Below are 25,540 nucleotides of genomic sequence, written 5' to 3' on the forward strand. Positions count from 1 at the left end.
ATGGGGGTGGGGTGTTGATGGCAAAACCCCTCTGTCTGCGTTTGTGCCCCCAGCCTGCAGAGTTTCCCTCAATCTCCCATGTGGGGAGGGGGTGGGAGAAACCCTTCCCTTTTCTGTGCACTGATGCTTTGCTGGAGTTGGGGGTTGGCAGTGCTGGGATTGGGGTGCAGGGATGGGGGCCCCAACCACTCACCGAGGAGGGGAGTCCAGGAGGCACCTTCCGAACCTTTTTGGGCTGTCCATCTGCTTGGGAGAGAAGGAGAAAGGATGGAATTCTTTGAAAGGGAGTCAGCAGGAGGGCAAACAAACTCCAGCTAAACCAAAGGGCAGAACGCACAGACCCCAAATGTCCCATGGCCAAAGGAGGGGCAGTAATGGGAACGAGGAAGAGCCCCCCAGCCCTTCATCCCATACGTAATCCCTAACTGTATTGCTGGTTGCATCCTAGATGTTTTTCAGCTCACGGTTAAGAAAAGCCCTACTGAGGGGCAGGAGACAGGGGAAATTCATGGTAGGATGAACCAAGGCAAAAGGAATTCATTCCCCAGGCTGGCAGCACTATGGAGCAGCACTATCTTAACGTGGCAGGACCGAAGTGGATGCCTTCGGTGGAGGAACACACAGCACCAGGTCACTTCTGGTTTCGTTTGTTGGGGAAAGCTCAAAATAACAGCAGAGAGATTCTGGTGGGGGTGTGGGGTGGAACTGTGACAAAAAACACAAATTCTGGTGAACTGGGCTTCGTCATTCGAAAATGGGATTCGCACCCAACCTTACCCTTTGTTACCAACAGCAAAGTGCCCCATTTCCAGGTGGATGCCAACATGCACAACTGCTGCTCCAGGTGATGGGCCTGAGGTTCTGGGGGGGGGGCAGCCCCAGTGCTGTCACATTACAGCTCCCAGAGCCCCACTGGGGGCCAGCAGCCCCCACAGCCATCCCAAAACAGCCCCAGCTTTTCCAGGAACGACCACTGATGTGTGATGCGGCCTGAAGTGTTTATAGAAGAACCTCAAGCCATCTGCATCTGTAACCCAACCTGACATTTACTGGAAAAAAGGAAATTCCAAATGACTGAGAGCCCAAATTCCCATATATATATATATATATATATATATTTCCTTTGGAGGGGGAGATGTATTAAACCAAACGACCAATTAAAGAGCTGATGCCAGATGTGCACCCAGGTGAGCCCATGGCAGCAGCAGCACTGGGACTCGCCCTGTGGTCACCCACCCCAACCAAAGCAATGTGCCCACAGCCACGTACCTATGCTGCTCTCAGCACCTCTCCTGCGAGGATTGTTGGGGTAAGAAAAATACTGAGACCCCCCCTTCACTCCGGTGGGGGAAAGCGTGCTCGGACTGGCGATTCCCATTTCGCTGGGCAGGAAACCAGTCTGTAAACAAGGAGAGGGAGAAAGCTTTGGGTGAGGATGCTGGAAAAGCATTGAGCTCCCTTGGGGAGAACAGAGCTGCCTTTAAGCACCTCTCTGCAGAAAGCAGCCAGGGGAAAAAGCAACAAGCCCAGAGGCCAGGAGGAAAAATCAACATGTAAACACGGGGGCTGAGGGGAGGTGTGGGGGGAAGATGGGTGTGCAAGAAGATGAGGGGCTTTCATGCCATGCGTTCTCCCTGCTGCCCAGGGATGCACTCAGCAGGTGTTGGTGCCCCTTTGCTATGCCCTGAACATCCATTTGATCCCAGCTGCAAGAGATGGGAGAGGTGACACCACCAGTGACCCACCTGAGTCCCACCCTGCCCATAAGGCCACAGCCACGATGCCAGTCCATGGCACCAGCCAGACCCACTGCAGAGCTGCAGTGCTTTCACTTCAGTTGCTTTTCTCTTACGTTTTATCAGGGAAAAGTGAAATCCCTCTTTCTGAAATGAGGAAACTCCTCCCCTGTGTTTATCCAAGCTGACCTTGGGGCGCTGGGAAGCGCAGGGAAACAGCACCCAGCCCAGCCCCACTGCTGGCTCTGGGACTGAGCTCTGTGCCTCTATAGGGAATTCACGGGGATGGCAAAGGGCCTCCGAGCCACAAAAGCTCCCTTTGAACCATCTTCAGGGGCTGAGCTGAAAGAAAGGAGGGCTTCAAGCTTTTGAGAAACTGGGAAGAAAAATGCGCCGCTCTTAAAGCACGGCCTCCTCCAAAAAGGGGTCGGGGAGGGAAAGAGGAGCTGTGTGTTCACAGCTGGTGACATTCCTGCAATCTGTTCCACTGGTCATGTTACCTCTGGGCTGAATGCTCCGGCGTGGCCAAGCAGAACAGGAGCAGAATGGGAAAGGATGGTGGTGGGCAGGTAACCCTGGGGGCACTGAGGTTTGGGGGTAAATTGCCCAGAAATGGGCACTTTTCTGCCCCGTCTCTCACCCCAGCGATGCTTCCTGAGGTTGTTCTGCGAGCAGGCAGCCATAAATCTGCCTCAATGAGGGCGACGTGGGAAGGAACAAAGGCATTTCGGGGACAATTTGGGAGGGGGGCCACTTTTCCAAAAATAAAAAACACCCAAACAGGTCAGAACCCCCCTGCAGAATGGAAGCAGCGGAACTGCAGGCAGCACTGTGATGAGAGGGGTTGGTGTCCCCCCACATCCAATGCCCCCATCCCACACTGCCACCCGATCCAGCCCTGTGTCCCTGCAGCCCCATTTGCCCACCCCGTGTCTGTTACCTTATATCTCCCCCCCCTCCTCTTCACAAAACCCCAGCAAAACCATCACATTAAAAAGCCCGGCTTGGCATCCATCCCGTTTTTATTTTAGCAGCTTCAGTGGTAAATTAAATCCACTCTGGCACGGGCAGCCAGCACAGCTGTTTCAGCAAAGGAAACATCCTCAGTTCAGAGAAGAGGAAATTATGACAAATTTGTGTAAAATTAAAACACGTAATGTGTGTGTGTGTGTGTGGACATGGAGAAAAGAAAAGCTGGCCAGTTGAGGGCTGTGCCCCTCCATAACGCCTTGCTTTGTGTCCCCCCCCCCCGACTGCAGTGATGAGCCACAGGTCCTGAGTGGCCACAGACCCAAACACTGCCTGCCCCAGCAAAACGATGGCACAGCAGCACAGCAACCACGGCACAGCTTCTCTCTTTGGCAAAGAATGAGGTGCTGGCCAGGGAGGGGTTTTGCTCCTTCTTGTTTGCAGCCTGGCTTGATGTGATGGTGGTGGTAGGGATGGAGGTGCCGGGGCTGGGATGGGAGCAGGGAAAGCAGCAGTGCCAAGGCTGGCAGCGGGATGGAGAACCCCCGACCCCAATCCCAGCTCTGACAGCTCCTCCCCTGAGCCCTCAGCACACACCAGGCACTGCGCAGCCCCTTCTGAGCTTTGCAGGACCTCGTGCCCGGAGCTGCCAGCAAGCTGTTGACCCTTAGGCTCTCACACAGCAAAAAACTCCACGTGTTCTACCCTTACCTGGCTCAGCCCTGGCATCCCGGCGGCGTCTCTTCCAAAAGTGGAGTACGAGGCTCTTTCACCGCTCTTCCCTACGGTGGAGAAGAAACAGAAACGACGCTCTGTGTGATGGGGAAGCAGAACCCTGCACCCATCCCTCCCCGTCTCTGCAGCAGCTCTCCGTGTGCCTGCAGGAAGCAGGGAACAGCAGCGCCTTTAAGTGAGCGAGAGGCAGGGCTCGGTCCACAAACAGCAAAACCCCAAACCGGGGAAGTGCTTGTGGCCATGGAAACTGGCAGTTGGAGGCCAGAGCGCACACACACACACACAAAAAAAAACCCACCCAACACAACACAAACCTCCAGACATATTAAATAAAAAAAGCACAGAGTTTGGCAGAGGCAGAGAGAACTCAGAGCCAGGAGGGAAGGAGCAGGCTGCATGTGCTTCCCATACAATGGGACACTCCATCTTGGTGGGGCTCAGCTCCCAGCCCTCGTGGATTATTTCCTGCCCCCTTTTTTTTTGCTGGGTGCTCAACTTTCCAAAAGAGAATGCATTCAATGGGAAAGTTCCCTCGCTCCTCACTTCAGCCCCAGCCCACAGTGTCCCCAAGGCCCTGTGCCACCCATTCCCATGTGCACCCCATGCACCCGTGATGCCTTCTACTGATGCTCAGCAACCCTCCCCCTCTCCCCCCCCACCCACACAGTGCTGAGAATGCTGCTGTCACGGGGGGGGGAAAAAAAGCACAACAAAATAAAAAGAAACCCAAGACATATGGTGAAATGTTTCCATCCTGAGGTTCTCACAGGCACCTCTCTGGGGAGCCGGGCATGCAGCACCCATGGGTGCTGGGGGTGAGGGGGGGTGGGATCCCTGGTCAGCACAAAGCAATAGCCTATGAGTGATGCTGCTGGGGAAATGGAGATGGTGACCAAAAGGTTGTGAGCAGCAGCAGGGCAGCCCCATTCCGGTGTGGGGAACCCACATGGCTGAAGCTGGTAAGTGATGGGGCCACCCCAAAAAATCCCTTCTCCAAAATGGGGGTGATGGCATCCTGCCTCCCCACGCTGCTGCAACGAGCAAAACCGTCAGGGGAGGATTTGGCCAATCTGCTTAACCTAAAGCCCTAAGATGGAGGATGATGCACTGGGGCGACACTGGGGCCACACTGAGAGCTCTTGGGGAGCAGCTGAAGACGGTGGGGAGAAAATTGCCCTGGGTCACCCCCCACAACAGGAATGTGATGGGCTGCTCGGCCCGCAGCCCCCAGCACTGATTCTGTGCAGGGATGGTGAGCTCAGCCCCGTTTTCTGAGCAGTCCTTGAGCTGCACAGCCAATCCTGAGAGCCCCAAAGGGATGGGGTGACTTCAGCCTGGCCCTGCTCCTCCCATCCCAATGGGCAGATGTGCCAGGCCCTGCTGCTGCCTCGCTGCAGAGGCTTAAACATTAAGTAAACAAAGGTCAGGATGTCAGAGGACAGATCTCTTAAATGACCTAATTTCTAAAAGAGCTTAGCAGCTATATTTGCTGTGGTGTGACACAAATAGCTCAGCAGGTTGTGTCACTGGGAGGATCAGGACTGCTCCTGAACCAGAGGGAAACCAGGGCAATTCCAGCCCTCTCCACTGCAAACCCATCTCTGTACCCACCCACCTGATGGCACCCCGATCCCAAACCCACCACGGAAAGCAGAACAGCCATATGACAACTGTGAGCATCAAGTCTGCTCTGTGCCTCTCCCCAAACCTGCTGCTTTTCATCTGATGTTTGTTCTTTTGTGCCTCGTTTGATTCATGTCAGAAGCAAAGCGTGCCTGGTACCAGCAATCTGCTGCACGCTTTGATCAGCGGCGGTGTGAGGGTGGGAGGAACTTCAGAGGGAGAGGCATCCCCCAGCCCTGCACCAGGATAATGCAGAAAGAGGAGAAAATCTCGGCTGCAGAGATTGTAAATTTAGTTGGGTAGGAAAATGGGGCTGGAGGGTGGCTGAGAGGAGGGATGGCAAAGAGAGGAGATGGCAAAGTGGAGGGATGGCAGAGATGGTAAAGAGGAGGTACAGCAGAGGGAAGGGATGGCAAAGAGGAGGGATGGTGAACACTGAGGAATGCCAAACTTTGGAGGGATGGCAGATTTCTCTGCTCTGGGGTTTGGCACGGCCTGGAGGCTTTGGGCAGGAAATGGGACGAAGCTCCAAGCAGGCAGCATGGAGTGGGATGGAAGCAGCTCTCAGTGCAACGTGCCAGGAATGTCCCCGAATGCCTCCTCCAAACGACTGAATCCTGCTATTCTAACAGCACTCAGGTGGACAGATAGCAGGGAAAGTTAGGGAATAAATCATTACATCTTAACCAGGATCCCTTTTTGTGGGGGGAGACACTGAGGCTGAGCACGAGTGCCTCCCCTCCAACAACCTCAGCAGTGTTATTAAGTAGAGTTGTGGGTTTGCCTTTTCTCCTCTCAAGTTCCTGTTGCAGACATGCAAGGGAAAGGGACTCCATGTGCCCATAGGTTTGGCCAACACCCCCTGAGCACCTGGGTGCTTCCCAGGGCTCCCAGCATCTCCCCAGCCCTGCTAACTCCATCACAACTCATCCAGGGGAGGAAGGATGAGCAAAGCCCAGGTTGGAATAGGAGGGAGGGGGGAAGGATGTTAACAAAAACCAGGGGAGCAGCAACCAGCCCCATCCGCAGACAGATTAAAAGTATTGTCCAGGAAAAAGCACAATCCACAACAGCTCACAATGTGCACAAGATTAGAGACGCTCTTCTGAAAAGAAGCTAATTACTAGAAATAATTACTAGAAAGAAATCTGTTATGGCTTATCAGTTTCCCCCCCCTGTTTAAGCAATGCCTCCCCAGCCATCCGCTCCCTGCTGAAAGGGAATGGTGAAAGAGCGACTGATTTGGAAGGTGGGTGATTTACAACAGAAAAATCCCTCCTCCCTCATCACCCACCACCTCGTGCCACCCGGGGGGACCTTTTGGGAAACCAGGGAGTGACAGGGAGGTGACATCTCCAAAGCTCACACTTCCCTCCCACTCTGCTACTGCAGTTGTATGCAAAAAGATTGGGGTTTTGTTTTTTTGGGTTGTGTTTGTTTTTTTTTTGACCCACTCTCCTTCCCTCTCATTTTCCCTTGAAGATTTTTGCCACTTGAAAAGTTTTCAGCAGCAGTTTGGTAATGAGGAAGAGAAAGCTCCACCTGTGGTCTTCCTCCATGCTGCTGTTTTCGGTGTAAGAGTGCAGAGGCGAAGCAAAACCTACGTATTTATCTTGGATCCTGCTCCAGGGGTTGGTGTTTTCTCCTTCAACCACATTCAGTTTTAGGAACAAAAGTGACTTTGAAATGGCAGGAGGCCCCTGCCCCTCCTATCTGCTATTTCCCAGCTCCTGGTTTGGTGGTGTGGCTCTAAGTGCTCTGCCTGGAGCCAGGGGCATTGCCAGCACTCATGAGGACAGTGCGGGGTGTTGGTGCCAGCGTGAGCTGCTTGGTGGCAGCTGGAGGATGTCACCCATTGGGGCACAGAGGCTCTGGTTCCACGTGCTGGGGAGCAGCCAGCTTGGCAGCCACCGCTGTTTGCAAAGCACTGGGAGCCCCAGCTTTGAGAGGAAGCCAAACGTGTCCTCTCCCTGCACACATCAAAGGGGAAAGCTCTGTGTTCCTCCCCAGGCAGCTCCTTCTTGCCTGGAAGCTCTTAGGGCTGCCTTTGCTCCCGGCATGGGAGGGTTCCTGCCCCAGCTCATGCCCCAACAAACCCTGCTGCATGACATCAAGGCTCCCCTGGCTTATGAAGAAACATCTCTTCTGCTTTGCTTACATCCTCCCGGGGCAGGAAACAAGAAGGAATCACCTCCCTCGCTCTGCTATCTTCAGAAGTTGAAGGGCAACCAAATGTAGCAGAGCTCAGAGCGAGCCTCGTGCCACAAACACAGGCAGGAGGAGGAGGAAGAGTGCTGACAGCAGCTTCCCAGTGCCACCCTGCTCTTCTTCCCCTTTCTGACCTGCTCCAGAGGAGGAACCTCTGTGCCCAGAGGGGATTTTCTGTTTCAAACCCAATGCCCCCTTCTCATTCCCCTGCTTCCAATCAGAGGGTTCCACCCACCACCGCGTGGGCAAAGGTGGGGAGGACTAAGCCCAATTCCTAATGCCATTACAGCTCTCTAAGTCCTTCAGGGTGGATATTTTCTGCTCTTAATCTCTCCTTCCACTCTAGGGGAGTGGGAGATGGGTAAAGTGCCACATGATCACTGTAATGGGCACAGCAAGGTGTGCTGTGTTCCTCGTGCCACCCAGCATAGGGGGCAGAGAAGGTGGACAGAGGGAGTCAGAACACAAGACAAGAGTTCCCCAGATGCCACCACAGGAGCAGGGAGCTCTCTGCAGGAATCACACTGCCTGGGGCAGCGGGGCTGTGGGGCAAAGCCCCCTGTGAGCCTATTGTGAGACCTTAAGGATGAGCTGTGCCTGTTGTCCCTCTCTCCACGCCTCTCCAACCCTGATTAGCAGCTCCTCAAGAGCAAACTCAGCCCTTCCTGCACCAGCACAGCCAGAATCAACCTCTGTTACTGCCCTACTGTAAAACAGGGAAAAATAACTGTGCCCATAAATACAGTGGCTGCTGTGCAACATTAGGTGCTGATGAGACCCTCTGGCCAACAGCTGCTTTAACCACAGCCTGGACAGCAGCTCTGCTGGGGGAAGCAGTGATGCTGGCTGGTGAAAATGCTCCCAGGAAGTGCATGTTGCTGTTAGATTGGCCCTGCTTTGAGCCTGCAGTGTCGTCAGGCAGTGGGAGGCACTCACCCACTAGTCCAGGTCCCAGGAATGGAGATGAAGACAAGCTGTTGTGCGACGGCAGGTCCCGGTGCTCACCATAATGGGGGCCTTCACCATAGCTCTGCTGGAGCAACACAGGCAGTGATCATCAGAGATGCTGAGCCAAATGCTGAGGAATGTGGGATATGTATCTATGTGCGCCCCATTTAATGTGGTGAGATGCTGCCTGATGCAACTGGAGGGGAAAAGACCCAAGCTGCTATTTGATGGGCACCCTCTGGAGATGCCAATGGCCATGGTTAGCCTCAGGGTCGCATCAGCTGCACAGCACAGACCTGCTCTGGAGAGGCCAGGCTGTCAGGGAGCAGTGGGAAAGGTCAAAGTCAAAAGCACCTCGTAAACAGGACAGAGAAATGATCCCATCCTTGTGGCAGGGAGCAAGGCAGCGAGGCTGTGGCATTTGGAGGGGACACAGCTCCAAAGCAGGGATCTACAGGGTGCTGGCCCTGTGCTGGTGGCTCCTGATGGGTTTCTGCCCTTGCTCAGCAGCTCAGTGCCCGCCAGGTGAGGAGCAAAGAGCCCCAGAACTGCCCTGAGCTGGGGGGAGTGGAGGGGAAGAGGAGCTCTATAAGAATGAGAAATGACACAGAGCTGCTCCACCACTGACCTAAGGGAAGGGAATGGTGCCATCACGAAAACGAATCACACAAACCCATTAAAACATGAGCATCTGTCAAAAAAACACCATTTCAATTAAGTTAATGTCTTTTCTCTCTTTTCCTCCTCGGGCCCCAGCTCTACGCTGTTCAGTTTTGGCTTCTTCATGCTTGAAGCCTTGCCAGTGCTCCCCAAACTCATCCTGATTTGGGGACCCCATTGTAATAAGCCTGCTTCTCCCCATGCCCAAAGCTGAGCATGGGGAGAAGGGAGAATATGGGCTGAAGGTCTGCACAAGGGTTTGGAGGAGTGGTAGGGTCCCCTCTGCCTGCTGACCCCCTTCCAATAACACAAACATGGCCCAAAAGGGAGCAAAAAAGGCAGTTCCAGGGGTCAGGGCTGACCTGGGCACAAATGCATGCTCTGAAAGGCACAGCAGAGCCCCCGTTTATTTTCCTTTGAGCTCTGTGTTTGTGCTCCATCCTTACCCTTCCTTGGTCAAACGTGGAGCTGTTTTGATCTCCCGTTCCCCAGGAACCTGATCCCGGTCTTTCATCCAAACCTACAAAAAAACAGGAAGAACAAAGGTTACTCTTGCTTTATCAGCAAAGCCTCAAAGGTGTTCTCACAAAATTAACTCTTCCTTCTACAAACAAAGCAATATTTTCATTAATAAACCACTTCCACTCGGCGCGACCCATCATCCTCTCCTCTCCATCCCCACCTCCCCACCTCTGCTGGGATTTTATCCCACCAGCTTCAAAGCAAATCCCACACCAGTCTGGAAATGCTTCAAAACACAGAGGGCAGTGGGGAAGAGGAGAAACAAACACTGCGACTCCGCTCCACCCTGAGACCACTGCAAACGAAGAACCGACTGCCTCCAGTGCTGATTTTTGCTGGCAGGAGCAGCGTGCAAAGAGCTGCCTGGTGCTCAATGGCTCAACATCCAAGAGCCTCAACAGGAGGCTGAGGGCACATTATTGGGGCTCACAGTGGTTCGTGGCTATTTTTGCTTTAAGCTGCTGTGTTCCTGCAGGTGAAGGGGGATGGCACCATGGGGCTGTGCACTGCATGCTCTCCCCCGTGTTGTTCTCAGCCCTCCAAAAGCCCCTCTCTCTCATCAGGGTGGTTCAGTCCACAATGGCAGCGAACCAAGAGGAGGCTTTTGCAGCACTCTCGTGGTAGGAATTGGTTTCCTTTCATCTGCTGCCAGCTCCTCTCGGGCTGCACAGCACCAGCAAGGTTTGAGCTCATGCCCTGAGCTCCATCCCCATGACTGGGGGGATCCCACACCCCTCCACCCACCCCACTGGGGCACGTGGGGCCCTGCTGACCCAAAAGCTGTGGGGTGAGGGGGGTCCATGGGGTGCAGCCGGGGTGGGCAGGCTCCCATTTCATTTTAGCAGAGCTGATTATTATGGCAGACACGGTGGGTATTTGTCTCCTCCGCTCCCCTTACTGTTCATTTAACCAGAAACTTCTTTCAAATTACATCCTTCTATTTCTGTGCCTTTGTGTTAATCATTTCCCCAGAGAATTGGTGTTTAATTGCTGTCTAATTTGCATAATTATGCATATTAATCTCCACACCTAATGAATATTCATACTTCTCATTTAGATTTTGTTTTCTAATCAAAAATTTCCAATGTGATTACTGTGCAGAGCAGGGATAAGCCTCTAATAATACCTTGGATACTAGGGAGAATTACTGCCAATTCTCCCACCTCCTACTTCCTAGAATAAACTTTTGCTTTGCTAATGTGTTTTTCTAAAGCAATTCATCTGCATACCCTGCAAACACCAGTGGAGATCAGGAAGCAGAGCTGCTCCTTCCCTTTGCTTGGCTCTCACATGCTGGAGGCACGAGGACAGTGCCAAGCCCCCATGGCAGCAGCCCATGACTCCCATCCCCACCAATGGGGCCTCGCATGACTTTGGGTGCCTGGAAGCTCACCAGGAATTTTTTGCCCCAAAATCCTACCCAAAAAAAAAAAGGAAATATTCCCATCCAGGGTGCTCCAAGAAGGGGGTGAGCAGCATTCTGCTGCCTTATGCTGAGCCTCAGAGGCTCAGATGCCTCTGGGCACTGGGGACCCCCAAAGTCCCTTTAGCACCTTCATGCTCTGTATTGGGGGAATCCACTTTTAACAGGGGTTGATAGCAGTAGGGCAAAGGGGAATGAATGGTTTTAAGCTCAAGGAGGGAAGGTTTAGATGGGATTTCAGGGGGATGTTCCTTACAGTGAGGTGCTGGAACAGCTGCCCAGAGAGGCTGTGATGCCCCGTCCATCCCTGGAGGTGTTCAAAGCCAGGTTGGATGGGGCCCTGGGCAGCCTGGGCTGGTATCAAATGGGGATGTTGGTGGCCTTGCATGTGGCAGGGAAATGGGAACCCAATGATCCTTGAGGTCCCTTCCAACCCAATCCATTCTACGATTAACACAGAGAGGCTTTTGCTCTGCTGCCCAGCCAGCAAACGGAGCACAGCTCAGGGACAGCACAGGGGTCAGAAGGACCCCAACAGCTGCCCCATAGCCAGCGTGGGGCTGGCAGATGGTCTCACCCCATCACCAGTGCAGCATGCCCCACTGCAGCCTGCAGGAGATGGGAGAATTCAGGTGCAGAAAGCACACTGCCCACCTCACCCCTTGGCAGCTGCCCCACGCTCATCACCAGGCTGCTCTTCCCTCCCTTCCTATCAACAAGGAGCTACAATTTGGCAGCAAACTCCCTCTGCTGCACCCTCGAGCATCCCAAAGGTCGGCCAAAAGCAGGTGCTTCTGGAACAGCACCCACCTGCTCTGGGCAAAAACAAAACCCCAAACAACCAAAAACCAACGAAACAACACAAATCCAAGGCAAGGATGAGATTGCAGCACAGCTGCAGCGCGGCACAGCACAGCCCTGGAGCTCTGCAGTGCTCACCTCCAGCACAGGATGCTCAGACACCCACACGTGCACGCAGCTGCTTCATTTTTGCAGCCAAGCAGGTTGGGGCACGCTTCACAATTCCGAAAACAAGTGGAAAACAGGAGCTGCACCTCCTTCTCTCCATTAATACAGTTATTAAAAAGCGCGCAGATTAATTGTGCATTTTAATAACCCTGGGCATGAATATTCATAACTCATTTCTTGCTGGTGTTCTAATTAAAACGTACTAATAGAATAAGATGTAGCTGTCAGACAGTCGTGGGGTTTTTTATCCTTTACGATTTCTGTGGCACAGAAGAGCTGGTAGACAACAACTGCTCTGTGTGGATACAAGGAATTCATCCATGCTGAGCCTGACCTGCAGCCTTCAGAGCAGAGCAGGGCACAGCTAGAGAGCATCGTGGCTTTGCATTGGGATGGGAAGGGCTGACACAGCCCAGGGTGGATGGATGGAGGTGGGATGCCACCAGGAGAGCCCCGGTGCTCCACCCTAATTTGATTGGAAGCAGAGGTGACAGAAGGCTGCTTGATAAACACTTCCAAATTAAGCTGCTTTGCGTCCTAATCGCTCTGGCGATCAGCCCCAAGGCAAAATCTCTGCTAAAAGGGATTTGAAATCAATAAAATTAGTCGACTGGTAATTAGCTTTAAGGCCCAGGCAAACCGACGGGGCTGTTTTGTCCCCGGCAGCAGAAAAATCCCATGGCTGCATCCCAGAGCCGTGGGACGGATCCTGGGGAAGCCCCACATCCCCCTTTATTTACCAGCCCCATCCGCCCTGCAGAGGAACAAACAGGTTGGAAGGGAAGGCAGTCGTGGGCTGTTTACAGGACGTGGATTGTGGAGGGGACCATACAATGTGTTCACTTCCCTTTCCCGGCGTTGGACAAAACAATTCTGCCTCCAGTACACAAAATAAAGCCAGGCTGAGCAGCGCTGAACACCTGGAGGGCAGCTCAGGACGCTCAGCCCGAGGGGCACAGCTCCCATTCACATCCTATATTGCCTTAAAAAGACCACGTTTTGGCTGCAGAGGTCCTATGTGCAGAAGGAGGGGAAAGCCTGAGGTCCCCACTGCCTGGTGGGAAGCAAAATGCCAGTGGATCCCATCCACAGTCCCAAAACCCATCGCTTGGGACTGTCTTACAGAGAGATGTTGGGTGGGACAGTGCAAATCAACACAGATCTGAGATCTACTCCCCCCAAACCATAGATTTGGGGCTTCCCAACCCTTCTCCCCCATCTCTTTAGTTGGGACGATGAAAGCGCCAAGAATTCAAATCTGCTCCTGCCCCTGCCTGCTGCTGTCTACCATTCATGCCCTGTGCTGCCCCAAATGACCACCTTTTGGCTGCAGAGGTCCTATATGAAGAGGGAAGGGAAAGCTCGGGGTCCCCACTGCCTGGTGGGAAGCAAAACACCAGTGGATCCCATCCACAATCCCAAAACCCATCGCTGGGATCAGTGTGAACCAACACACATCGCTCTCCCCCAAACCACAGATTTGGGGCTATCCAACCTTTCTCCTTTAGCTCTTTACTTGGGACGATGAAAGCCCCAAGAATCCCAAAACCACCCTTACCAGAGGGGATGCCTGGTGTCCTCCCCCTCCCCAAAGGAGCACTCGAGGATCATTTGGATTTAAGAACAAAAAGCTGATGCCACCATTTCAGTGCTCGTTAATTCCTGTGCTCAGCAGCTGCTTTGGCAGTGGGTTCTGGTTCAGCAGTTTCTGCCTGGTCCACAATGGGAGAAGGATTGTAGGAAAGATTTGGGGCTGGGGAAAAATGGGAGAGGTACCATGAGGGTCAAGGAGATCGATCCATATCCCATTGGCTCTGGGCAAGGGATGAATATGGAGACAAAGTAGGAGAGAAATGAAACCTACAGAACAAAGGGCAGAGAAAGGAAAAGAAAAAAAAGGCACTGTAATACTCACAGTCTTTTGGAAGATGGTCTGGGAGATGGTGATGGAAGCAAGAGGAAGGATGGGGACCCAGTCACCCAGAGGTAATGGGGAGCAGAGCGAGCCTGCCCACAGTTCAGCCCTAATTCACTGCAGTGGTGGGAAAATGCTGCAGCGTGGCCCTTCTGGCTGGAGGAGGGGTCATTCCATGGACAGAATGACAGCCAACGAGACCAAAGGGAAAGTTGTGAGACCCACGGGCCTCCCTAGCAGAGCCGGGAGGAGCCGGGCTTCCCAGAGCCCAGCACGGCCACGAGATGCCGTGGGGAGAAAGAAAACAACCCTGTGACGACAAGCAGAGGGAAGAAAATAAACCTTTCAGCTCAAAACACTTCCAGCAGCTGTAAAAACAAAGGGCCAGCCATGGCCAAACAACACCACAAAGGAGTGGCATGAAAGGGGATGGAGGACAACATGGAAAGGGGATGGAGGACAACACGGAGCCTCCAGATCCACTCGATGCCTCCCAAAGGCCAGCAGCTCGTGGGACAAACCTGCACATGTCCCTTGTCCCAGCCTCTCCACAAAGACCCTACCTTCATCCCTAGCCTCTCTGGGAGGACCATACCCATGTCACCTCCTCATCTCCATCCTCTCCAAGAGGACCTTATCCATGTCTCCTCATCCCCAGCCCCTTCAGGAGGACCCTGCCCATGTCATCTCCCCATCTCCATCCTCTCCCTCATGGGGAGGAAGACTCTCCCCATGCTCTCTTGTCCCCAGTCCCTCCAGGAGGACTCTGCCATGTCCCCTCCATCCCCAACCCCTCTGGGAGAACCCCAGGTGCCCCCTGTCCCCACGTCATCAACCAAACACGCTATGCAAGGAGCACTACATTGAGAATCTAAGGGACAAAGCAGGCAGCCCCCTCCAAAATGGGAAGGGCTCAGAACTTGCCCCAAACCAGGCTCCCATATGGAGCTTTGCTGCCAGTTTGAGGAGATGCCTTTTGCCTTCAGTCTCAGGGAGTGCTGCAACCATTCTGCTTCCAAGTGTGCCAACCTGGAAATGCTGAACTACATCAATGAAATATAAATCCCACACCAAACAGTGATCTCTTTTCACCCCATATCCCCACCCTGCAGACCCTACATGTGCCCAGAACACCTCCAAGGGAACAGCAGCCCTGCAAACCAACCTCAGCACGAGCCCAGCCCAATGAGAACCACCCTGTATCTTCCTCATCACATACATTCAACACCACCACCATGCTTGTGACCACAAAACAATTCAAATTCAGCAGATCGATGCTTATTCACACAGCAAGGCGTTGTATTCCATTTAAACAGAGAGCTCTGGGCAGGGAGGAAACCCGCAGCTCATTTGCTTCACCTCAAAGTTGCAGGCTCATGAAAGATGCGGACGCATCGCACTGCCCAAAGACAGAATTCATTTTGCTGATGACATATGATGGCTGTGTGCTCCACGGGACCTTTTGGATTGTGCAGACAACGGTGGGTTCTGCAGACACAAACAGGCACCAAAAGCACCCAACCCAGGCTATTTTAGTGGAGAGTGTTTACCTCTATTTCCACTCCCATTTGCATCTTTCCAAGCATTGTTTCATTTGCAATGTAAAACCAAATGAGGGTGGTGGAGACGAAACCACCTCTTGTTGCGGGGGAGGGGTGGAAAGCTTTTCCCACTCGCCCTCCATTGCCTGCAGAGTAGAACAGAACCCAAGTGCCCATTTGGGGCCCCCTGATCATCACAGATCTGGCAAAAGGGAAAACAGGAGAGACATCAAAAGAGAAGGGATCCTTGGTGTCCCCCTGGGATGCCAGAGCTGCAGCGGTTAAAAATTAGACAAATTGAGGCCCATTTCCAAATAATGTGGAAATGTCACAGGACCATGGCCGAACAGCCCATTGGTGTGGCCTTGGGGGTTTCTGTGGGTCTCCTATTTAGGGAGAAGGATCATCTATGGGTGGATTCTGCAGCTAAGAACGTAGCAGTGCAACCCATCAGCTTCCTTGGAGTAAGAGGGGAAGACACAGATTGTGTCTTTAGTGAGAGCAAGTATGGGAGGAGAGGAGGGACGAAGGGAAGGAGCAGGAGGGACAGAAAGGAGGGACAGAAGAGGGACAGAAGGGAAAGAACAGGCAGGAGCCTCTGCTCCGCATGGGAGTCTACAGGGCTGCCATTCTGCAGCACTGGCAACCCAACCCTGCACCCTCAGCCCCTGACCCCGCACCCCCAGACCCCAACTATGCATCCCCACACCCCAACCTTGCATCCTCAGCCCACAGCCCTGCACCCCCAGCCCCATCCATGCATTCTGAGACCCCAACATTGAACCCCCAGACCCCAACCCTGCACCCCCACACCCTAACCTTGCACCCTCAGCCCTTGACCTTGCACCTTCAGCCCCTGACCCTGCACCCCCAGACCCCATCCATGCATCCTGAGACCCCAACATTGAACCCTCAGACCTCAACCCTGCACCCCCTGACCCCAACCCTGCACCCCCACACCCTAACCTTGCACCCTCGGCCCCCAACCTTGCACTCTCAGCTCCCAACCCTGCACCCCAACACCCCAACCTTGCACCCTCAGCCCTTGACCTTGCACCCCCAGACCCCAACCATGCATCCTGAAACCCCAACACTGAACCCTCAGACCTCAACCCTGCACCCTCCAACCCAAACCCTGCACCCCCACACCGTAACCTTGCACTCTCAGCCCCCAACTTTGCACCTTCAGCCCCCAACCTTGCACTCTCAGCTCCCAACCCTGCACCCCCAGACCCCTCAGACCTCAACCCTGCACCCCCTGACCCCAACCCCACACCCCCAGACCCCAACCTTGAACCCTCAGCCCCCAACTTTGCACCTTCAGCCCCCAACCCTGCACCCCCACACCCCAACCTTGCACCTTCAGACCTCAACCCTGCACCCCCCAACCCCAACCCCACACTCCCAGACCCCAACCTTGCACCCTAAGCCCCCAACCCTGCACTCTCAGCCCCCGACTCTGCACCCCCCAACCCCAACCCTGCACCCCCAGACTCCAACCTTGCACCTTCAGCCCCCGACCCTGCACCCCCAGACCCCAACCTTGCACCTTCAGCCCCCAACCCTGCACCCCCACACCCCGATTCTGAACCCCCAGACCCCAACCCTGCACCCATAGCCCCCAACCTCCCCCCTCCCCCCCCCCATCCCCACACCCCCAGCCCCACTCAGGATGCCCTGACCCGCACAGGATGCGACGCGCGGAGCCACGCGATCTCTCTGGCCCCGATGATTCAGCCCACAGGAAGGCTCATCGAAGAAGAATTGTTCGACACAATGAGAAAAACTTTCCCAAACAAAGTGTTCTCCACACCACCTGCCTCCGCGGGGCCGAGCCGAGCCCTGAGCTCCAGCTTTTGTTTGCAAATCGCTTCAAGACTGCCGTTGCCACAACAAAGCTTCGGCTTTTTTTCCCCCCTTCTCCTTTTCCAAAAGGACTTGGCTGAATGTGGGGCTCCTCATGGAACCCCAAATTGCCCCCACAGCAGCAGCCGTGCACCCATCACAATGGAACAACACAATTCAGGTCCCAGCGTTGCAAATACAGAGCTGCAACCTTTTATATCCAGAATACACATCCCCTGGTTTCTGGGATCCCCAAAGCACACCCAGCAGCCGTTCCTGGGGTTTTGGGGATCCCAAAGCAGCGTAAAAAGCTCAGGATTTGGGGGGATAACCCCATATGTAGCTAAGGAGTGTCCCCTCCGGGCACCAATTCCAGCGGAGCTCAGGCATCACAGTGAGATATTTACCTTCAGAACGGTTTAAGGACAGATGTGACCTATTTAGAGCTCTGCCAAATATTTCAGTAATTGAATATACCATCGATTATTTAAATTGCATTAAAAAGGGCTGCGTTTGATCTCCTTGCTACTAAGAAGCACCGTTTCCAAGAACCATGGCTTTTTATTCCCCCTCCTCCCCTTAAATATAAATACTTCAAGATGTTCATTTGTCCTTTCCCCTGCTAAGAATCCACATCTTTGCATAACCACACTCTGCGTCCCACGTTCCACTTCTGCCCCTAAAGCCGAGGGGACACAGGGGGAGCTCACCTGAATAAAACCAGCTCTGTTTGAAGCTCATGGCGTCGGTGCTGAAAACCCATTGAGCATCACCCCAAGTCTGGTGGGAAATCAGTGCTGCAGGGGGCCTGAACCCCCAGACCCCCAACCACGCATCCCCACAGCCCCTGCTTCACAAGTCACCTCTGCTGTCCCTCAGCCCTCAGTGTCCCTGGGCATGGGGGGGAGGTGCCAGCAGATGGCACTCGGTGTGTGGCACAGCTCCTCCAGGTCTGGGAATGAGCAGCACTTGTCCCCACAGTGCATCTCACACCATTCCCTGGGCACATCCCCTCACCAGCTCTTTGGGAACCCCACGCAGATCTGAAAGAGGATCCTATTGCTCTGATCCCACTCATTGCCACCTTTGGGCAGGCACCGATGCACTGATGCTCAGCAGTGCTCATTTTCTCCCCCTGTTCTGCAAACCCGTGCAAGCAGCAGCCCGGCCTCATCCAGCACCGCACACCCTTCAGATGCTGCCACACATCACAGCCAGCTGGGCAGGGCTTGGGTTCCTTTCTAAAGCCAGCTGAAATGAAACCACACCGCAGCTCCCCGCAGCATGGGATGTGCCTCCCACTGCTCCCATCAAGCACGGGTCAGGGTCTGCAGGCAGCCAGGAGCCCCGCTGTGCTGCAGGGCCAGCATCCAGCCATGCACCGTGCTGCTCTCAGCACCTCCCTGTTAGCAGTCCTAAGGGACTTATACTACAGAAGGCAGGAAAGCAGCAGAAAAAGATGGGAATTCTTGCATCCTGCTCCCACTCCTGCCCCAAAGCAGCACAGGACCCAGCAGCAGGCGCAGCGCACGGATGAGCCCCTAGCAAACCTCCACCTCTCCCCACACCTCCAGATCCCTTGAGAGCGCTTCCAGCTGATCCACTGGGAACAATTCCATCCCAACCCCAAGCCAAATCCCCGTTCTGCCCAATGCTGGTGGGCACCTACCCCTGTGCAGTCCGTGCAGTGCTGCCATGTCCACAACACAGCTGCAATCCTGCGCTCAGCGTCCCATCCCTGCGCTCCTCCTCCGGCCGCCCCGTCCCTGCCCACCGCCGCTGCCTTTGTTTGGGGACGGCAGAGTTCACTCTAAGGACAGGCAGAGGCACTTAAAAGAAAGTTAACGAGGTTTATGGTGTGGATTAAGTTTACCGAGGGGGGAGAGGGGGGTGGTTTATGATGCCCTGCCTGGGGAGTTGAGAACATGGAGCAAAACAGGCAAAGAGCATCCCGGGCAATGAGAAGCGCAGGGAAAAGCTCAAAGCGCCCTTACCCACAGCTGTGATCCCCTTGGCACCAGCTCTGTGAACGGCCAAGGTCAGGGCTTGGCTGCACCCCTCCAATCACGTCCACATGGCAGCTTTGGAGAGGCTGTTTGCCCTCTAACAAAAGCCATCCCCACCCCATCCTGCCCGGCTCTGTTGTGGTGATATGGGGGATTTGTCTGGCACGGCTCCGTTGGCTGCTTATTGTCTGGTTCTCCTTTATCTGCAGATCTCAAAGCGTTTTATAAATGTTCAAACCTCAAAGCCTCTCTCTCCAGGGAACAAAACCGTTTCGAGCTATTGTACCTATAGAGAGACTTGCCCAAAAATGAAGGCAGTGCTGGAAGTGCGACCGGAGCTGACACAGCCCTATGGCACAACACAAAAATCATCCCTTGAGTACCTGCATGAACCAACCCAGCTCTGCCACCACCCACTGTGTTCTCCATCCACGACCACTTGGCTGGAGAGCCCTGCAGTCTCCAGCACAGAAATCTGTTCGATTCTGCCATCCAAACCACAATGTAGCTTGTTCATCTTTCAGTTTTCTCATTTTGGGTAAAAAAAAAAAAAGCACCAGCCCTACGGTTTCAACTTTGTGGAACATTATTTAAAGGAAACGGAACGAAAAACCACAGTGCTTTGAAAAGGACTAAGTGAACTGGGGGTGAAGGGCTGTTCTCTATTTCAGAACTGACCCAGAAGGGCTGGAAGAGGCAGTGATGCTCACACCAACCTCCCAGTGCTGTAGGGTGGGATGGAACCAGCACAGGGGTGCTGTGCCTTGGGGAACGTCATTCCAAAGCCTTGGAGGGATGAGGAGGAGAAGCAAAGCAGCACGGCTGCATGCAAAGACCCTCCTGGATTCCCATCTGGCTCTGCAACCAACCCAAACTCACCTCATGTTGTTGGTTCTTTGCTATGAGAGTGGTGAGGTGCTGGAACAGCTGCCCATAGAGGCTGTGATGCCCCATCTATCCCTGGAGGTGTTCAAAGCCAGGTTGAATGGGGCCCTGGTCAGCCTGGGCTGGTATTAAATGTGGAGGTTGGCGGCCCTGCATTTGGCAGGGGGTTGGAGCTTTGTGATCCTTGAGGCCCCTTCCAACCCTGGCCATTCTGTGGTTCTGTGATGTGGGATAAGCTCTTACCAACAGTTCAGCTCCCGGCCCAAAGGACCTCTGATTTCGGCTGCTACAAGACAAACAGCACTGGGAGGACCCCAGACATCAGCTCCCCAAATGGGAGCACGCACAGCATCACCTCTGCCCCATGCCCAGCACAGCACTGCTGGGTCAGACCCACACCTGATGTTCCACACAAGCATAAACCTGGAGAAGCTCAAGGAGCCACAAAGAGCACAGAAACCCCACAGGGCAGAATTCACCACTCGTTTCCCCACTTCTGCTCACATCCAAGCAGCATTTCCTGAGCTGTGGGATTCCATCTGGACAAAGTTCATGGGTTTTTTTTTTTGCATGGGGCCAGGCAGCATCAGGAGAGCAATGCCAGGAGAGCAGCATCTCTGTGCCATAAGCCCCCTCAAATTTGGGGCACAGCCCCCTGGGAAGGGTTCAGAGGGGCAGCAAAGAGAGGGAAAGCAAAGGCTTGTGGACACCTTGACCAGAAACAGAGGCTTAAAAATAAACAAGGGCTCAGTTTTGAGTTCTGAACTAACAGAAACCGAGAGGACCCACACAGGATCTCTGCTGACCACAAGGCTGAAGTTCTTCTTCAGCTGTTCTGCCTTCAGCGCGCTCCTGGGGTGCTCTGTACCAAAGGGAAGGTGCTGGGATGAGGCTGTGCTCAACCAGGGGGGATCAGGGCTGTAAAACAGGCAGCAGGAGCTCCCCAGTATGCCCTGACTCCCCCCTCCTTGGGCACAAATCCCACTTCTAGTGTTAAAGCAACACCGGCAGTCAGCAGCACACTCAGGAGGGGAAGATGTTGGGGGGGGGGGGGGGAGAGAAAAGCATCCAACTGGCGAATATAATAGTTGGAAGGAAAAGCAGATTGAAAAAGAATAAAAATGAGGGGGTGGTGAAATAAAACAACAACAACAACAACAAAAAAAGCAACAAAAATCCTCAGGAAGTCATCGAGTCATTGCTGCTCTTTGCTGAAACAATAGACTCGGGATGCTGGCTAAGTTATAAATAATCCTGCTGGCTACACAACACAAATGCAAGATGGGAGCGGGGTAACTATCGCTCTGCAGTGACTCACAGCCTCCTTCATGCAGACCCAAAGAAGGGCAAATGCTGCAGCACCGGGGTGAGCTCTGTGCTGGCATTCTGGCTCACTGGGAACCCGAAGCAATTGGTGATAATCCCTGCAAAGCGCCGGGCGAGCGATGAGATGGGGGAAAATAATGGCAAGCCACCAACTCCACAAACATCCTCCTCTTTTTAGGAAGGAAGTCGCCATTGCGAGACGATCCGGTGAGGCTGCTGGTGTCTGTTTTCCAAATTGTAATCTGGGAGCGAAGCAATGGATGAGCAGAGCTGGAGCAGCACAGGGAGATGCTCAAGGCAAAGCCCAGGAAGGGACAGGAGAAGGGATGGCACGGAGCATCGGGGATGGATGCGACCCGTTTAGCCTTGTAGTTCTCATGGGGATGGGAAGCCCTGTCTTTTTGGGGACCCAACAACCCAGGGTGCTGCAGGTTTATCTATGGTGGCAGGGAGAACTCGTGCCAAGGCAGAGATCATCCCAACCTGAGACCCTGCCATTCGGAAGTGACCTACCTTCCTTTTTTAATATAAGAGGGAAAAAAGAACACCCCCAACACAGCACGGTTCAAAAAGAGTTTCCTGACTTGTTATTCCAATCACCCCGATCTGGAAATGTAATCACACTGCTTCAACTGCATCAACACAACAACAACAACAACAAAACACAACCTAAACTTGTCTTAAAGACTGAGCTGACCTGAGAGGCCCAGGGGAAAGGAGAACAAAAGTCAGAGCCCTGCAGCACCCGCGTGGAAGAGCCGAGAGGATGTGAAATAAGCTGGATAGGAGCTGACTTTTAAGTTGGTTTTCTTCTTTTTTTCTTTTTGCCAGGTAGGCAAAGGTCACTGAGAGTTACTGAGAGGTAATGCTGAGCTTGCAGTGAGCAAAACTCAAGAGAACAGAACAACCAAACCCATGGTTCAGTGCAGAGCTGTGAGCTCTGTGGCTCCTGCAGCAATTCAAGCAGCAGTGCTGCGTGCTGCCCAAAGCTGCTGCTGGTGGACAAGTGATGGTTTGGGCTGGGAAAACAAAGCAAAGAGCTCTGGAGCTCCACGTGCTGCTGCAGAGCCAAAGTGCTGCAGAGCTGGGTGCTTTGCTTGTGTTTTGGTCTTCCTTAGGTCAAGGAGATGGCAAAGCCTAAAGAGAGAGCAGCAGTTCCTGAAATACATCCCTTTCCTTCAGGCTTGGGGGACGCAGAACCAGCACAATGCCATGCAAGGTATGGGAGGAAAGGTGTGAGCAGGTTGAACCACGGTACAAGGAGGAATAAAGGCATCTCCTGCTCTCATTTCTTTCTTTTTTTCCCCAAAGAGAGGAAAAAAAAAACCCCAAACCCACGACATTTGATAGGGAGGCACATCCATCTTCCCACCGCCTCTCAGGCCATTCATCATTTGGATAAAATCCAGTTTCACATTGAAATTCAGCTGGACTTTCAAATGCAAATACGAGGAGAAGAGCAACATATGGTAGAGGTTAGTAGTATTTTTCCTAATTAAATGGCGTACTGCTGTTTTGTATAACAATGTTAATGGGGCATTAACAAGCCTTTGGAGGAGAGACCACCTCACTTTTAAAAATATGCCTCCGAAAAAGCAGAAGGGGCCCAGGACCTCCCCACTCTGCATTGTCACACAACTGTCCTCTGCAATGGGGGGCACAGCGGGGCAGGGACCCCGCACCATTGGGAAAGGCAACAGTGATCAGCAACACCTGCATCCTCCATGGCTCTGTTTGTCTGGATGGATCCTGCAGGAGGCTGGCTGAGTCCTCCCCTGGGTCAGGGCCGTGTTGTGGTGTCTCCAATGGCACCCTGACAGCTCAACACGGCTCTCAGAAGGTGAAAATCACAGCAATTTGCCATCCCTGCGAGCAGAAGATGATTCAAACCCCTTGGAGAAGGAGAGGAATGGCTCCAGGTGGTCACAACCCCAGACAAGTGTCACCTCTGACACACAGCACTACCTGCAGGCAGGACACAGGGAGCAGCACGTGCTTTCCTGGAAGCTTTTCCTGTTTAAGACTGGTCAGGATTCTGCAAACAACACCCTTTACTCTGCATGTTACCAAAACCCATCCACCCACGTGGGTTCCTGCCACTCTGGAACGATGCCATTCATTTCTCTTCGGTCCCTGCCTCCCCATGAAGGTTTCCTGCTGGAAAAAAAACAAGCTTGTGCCACGTTAACTTCACCTCCCTCTTGCTCCTGACGCAATCTCAAGCTAAATTTAGAGAGAGATGGTGCCTCTGGTCACTTTGGAGGTGGAGCTGTGCTGCTCAGGGCTCACAGCAGATGGACAGGAGGTTCTCAGGTTTTTCTCCTGTTAGTCTTGGAGCTGAGCTACCTGGAGAGAGATAATTGAAAAATGCAGGGAAATAAAGGCAGGTGTCCTGGCATCCACCTGCTCTAGCAGCGAGGCGATGAGATATAAGCTGCTGCAAAGACATCTGCCTTCCAGAAACATTCAGCATCCTGAAGGGCACTGACAAAACCGCTCCAAAAATCCTCAAAAGATGAACCAAGGAGGAAAACTCCCCCATCCACCCCAAAGCCAGTCTGTACTGTGTTCAGCATTGCATGGAGAGCAGGGCTGTGCATGGGGCTGCTCCAGTCCCACATCCCCAGGGCAGCAGTTGGGGACAGTCCCCTCCAGCCCAGCTCAGTGCCATGGGCACAAACACAGCCATGCCACAGCTGCCAGCCTTGGGTTTCAGTGCCATGAGGCCGCTTGCCTCCGGAGCTCTCCTACCCCCGGCGCACAGCCGGCCCCACTTACAATTACACATTCAGCACCACAATGTATTTCACACTGTATTTCATGCCTCATTTGGCAACAAAATTAATTAAACTTTAAGTCAACACTGAAGGAGCGCAGTACCTTTCTTCCCTGTGTGGCATATATAACTCAATTTGTTTAAACTAATGTGCTAATCAAGACTTGCAGAATACTTGGGAACCTTCTGGCAGGAGGGTCTCTGAGACCTGCAGTGAGATCATCTCCATGCAGGCTCATCTCAGCTTGGAGGTGAACAAGCAACAATCAACAGCCCTCAAATCACTGCACGGTTGGGTTGGAAAGGACCCCAAAGCCACCCCCCCATTCCCTGCTGGGTGCCCCCCTCCCAGGGCCCACCCATGGCCTTGGGTTTCTCCAGGTATGGGGCACCCACAGCTTACTGAGCAACGTGTGAAATGCAATCCAACAAAATGCATTAAAAATACCACCTCTCCTCCAGAAGACAACACTCACAAAGAGACACCTGCATTCAAACCTCCTGCTTGTGCATCCTGCTGGCTATGGAGCACGATGCTCATCCTTACACCTCAAGCCCATCAGCTTTGGGTAAATGCTGCCCAGGTCCCTCATCCTCACTGCATGGTGACACAAGGGATAGCCAGGGCTCCCAGGGAGGCAGCTGTGAGCCTACAGCCTGCCACCCCCTCGCACTGCTCCTGGGATGTCTCAGCTATTTGCAGATGCTGGGAGAGGGCAGGCTAATCCCAACCCACGCGGCTGGGAATCCAAGAGGCAGATGTGGGCAAACTTCTTGGCATAACTGAGACAGCTGCGTCGGATGGCACCGTCCCACCACCCTGCAGCACCCAGAGCTGGTAGAACAGGCTGAGCACAGCAGCAAGAGCCAAGGCAGAAGAGAAGCACTGCCAGCAAGCTGCCACTCTGCGCTCACCTGCTGCAATGCCCGCGACGAGGGGCAGAGGTACCAAGCCTGTTCCAAGAGCTTTCCAGGCACAGCTTGGCTCTCACTGTTCCTGGGCATGTTTCCAGCCCAGGGTCGGGTGATCACTTTGCATCTGCCCCGTCTACAAGGAAACACTGCGCTCCCAAGAGGGTCAAGGACTGTGATCTGGTGGGCAGCAATGCTGCCTTCAGCAGAGGGTTGAAACTGGATGATTTTTAACACCTCTTCCAACCCAACCGTTCAGAGATTCTATGATCTATCAGCTGATGATCCCCTGTCATGCACACGGTCCAGGGCTCCAAGCAGGCAGGAAACACAAACACACACACATCATATCACTGCTGTGAGCATGGAAGTCAAAGCTGCCTTCCTCCAGTTGAAGCAAAAAAGCACCACTGGTGAAAATGGTGCTTGCAAACAGCATCATCACCCCATGGGGCTCAGACTGCTCATGCATTAGGACAGCAGCAAGTACACTGCATTTAACAGTGATTTTGGGGGTCGATGAGAAGATGCATGTACAGCA

At 53.5% G+C, this 25,540-nt stretch overlaps 1 protein-coding gene across 15 annotated transcripts in view; it reads right to left on the bottom strand.

Annotated features, from left to right (window-relative positions):
• Positions 1–25,540, bottom strand: part of TCF3 (transcription factor 3) — a 57,353-nt gene that overhangs the window by 17,379 nt on the left and 14,434 nt on the right. For 7 of the 15 annotated variants that reach the window (XM_048927384.1, XM_048927383.1, XM_048927381.1 and 4 more), the window contains exons 4-8: positions 9,326–9,399; positions 8,208–8,304; positions 3,417–3,487; positions 1,270–1,399; positions 194–246 (exon numbers count right to left, since the gene is read on the bottom strand). In XM_048927384.1, coding sequence (XP_048783341.1) covers positions 194–246; positions 1,270–1,399; positions 3,417–3,487; positions 8,208–8,304; positions 9,326–9,399 — 425 coding nt within the window. Of the gene's footprint in view, positions 1–193; positions 247–1,269; positions 1,400–3,416; positions 3,488–8,207; positions 8,305–9,325; positions 9,400–13,708; positions 13,745–18,763; positions 20,985–25,540 lie in introns of those variants that run through there. The other 8 variants (XM_048927390.1, XM_048927379.1, XM_048927391.1 and 5 more) reach the window with 6 other exon arrangements.

Source organism: Lagopus muta, chromosome 26 (assembly GCF_023343835.1).
Source record: "Lagopus muta isolate bLagMut1 chromosome 26, bLagMut1 primary, whole genome shotgun sequence".
NCBI lineage: Eukaryota > Metazoa > Chordata > Aves > Galliformes > Phasianidae > Lagopus > Lagopus muta.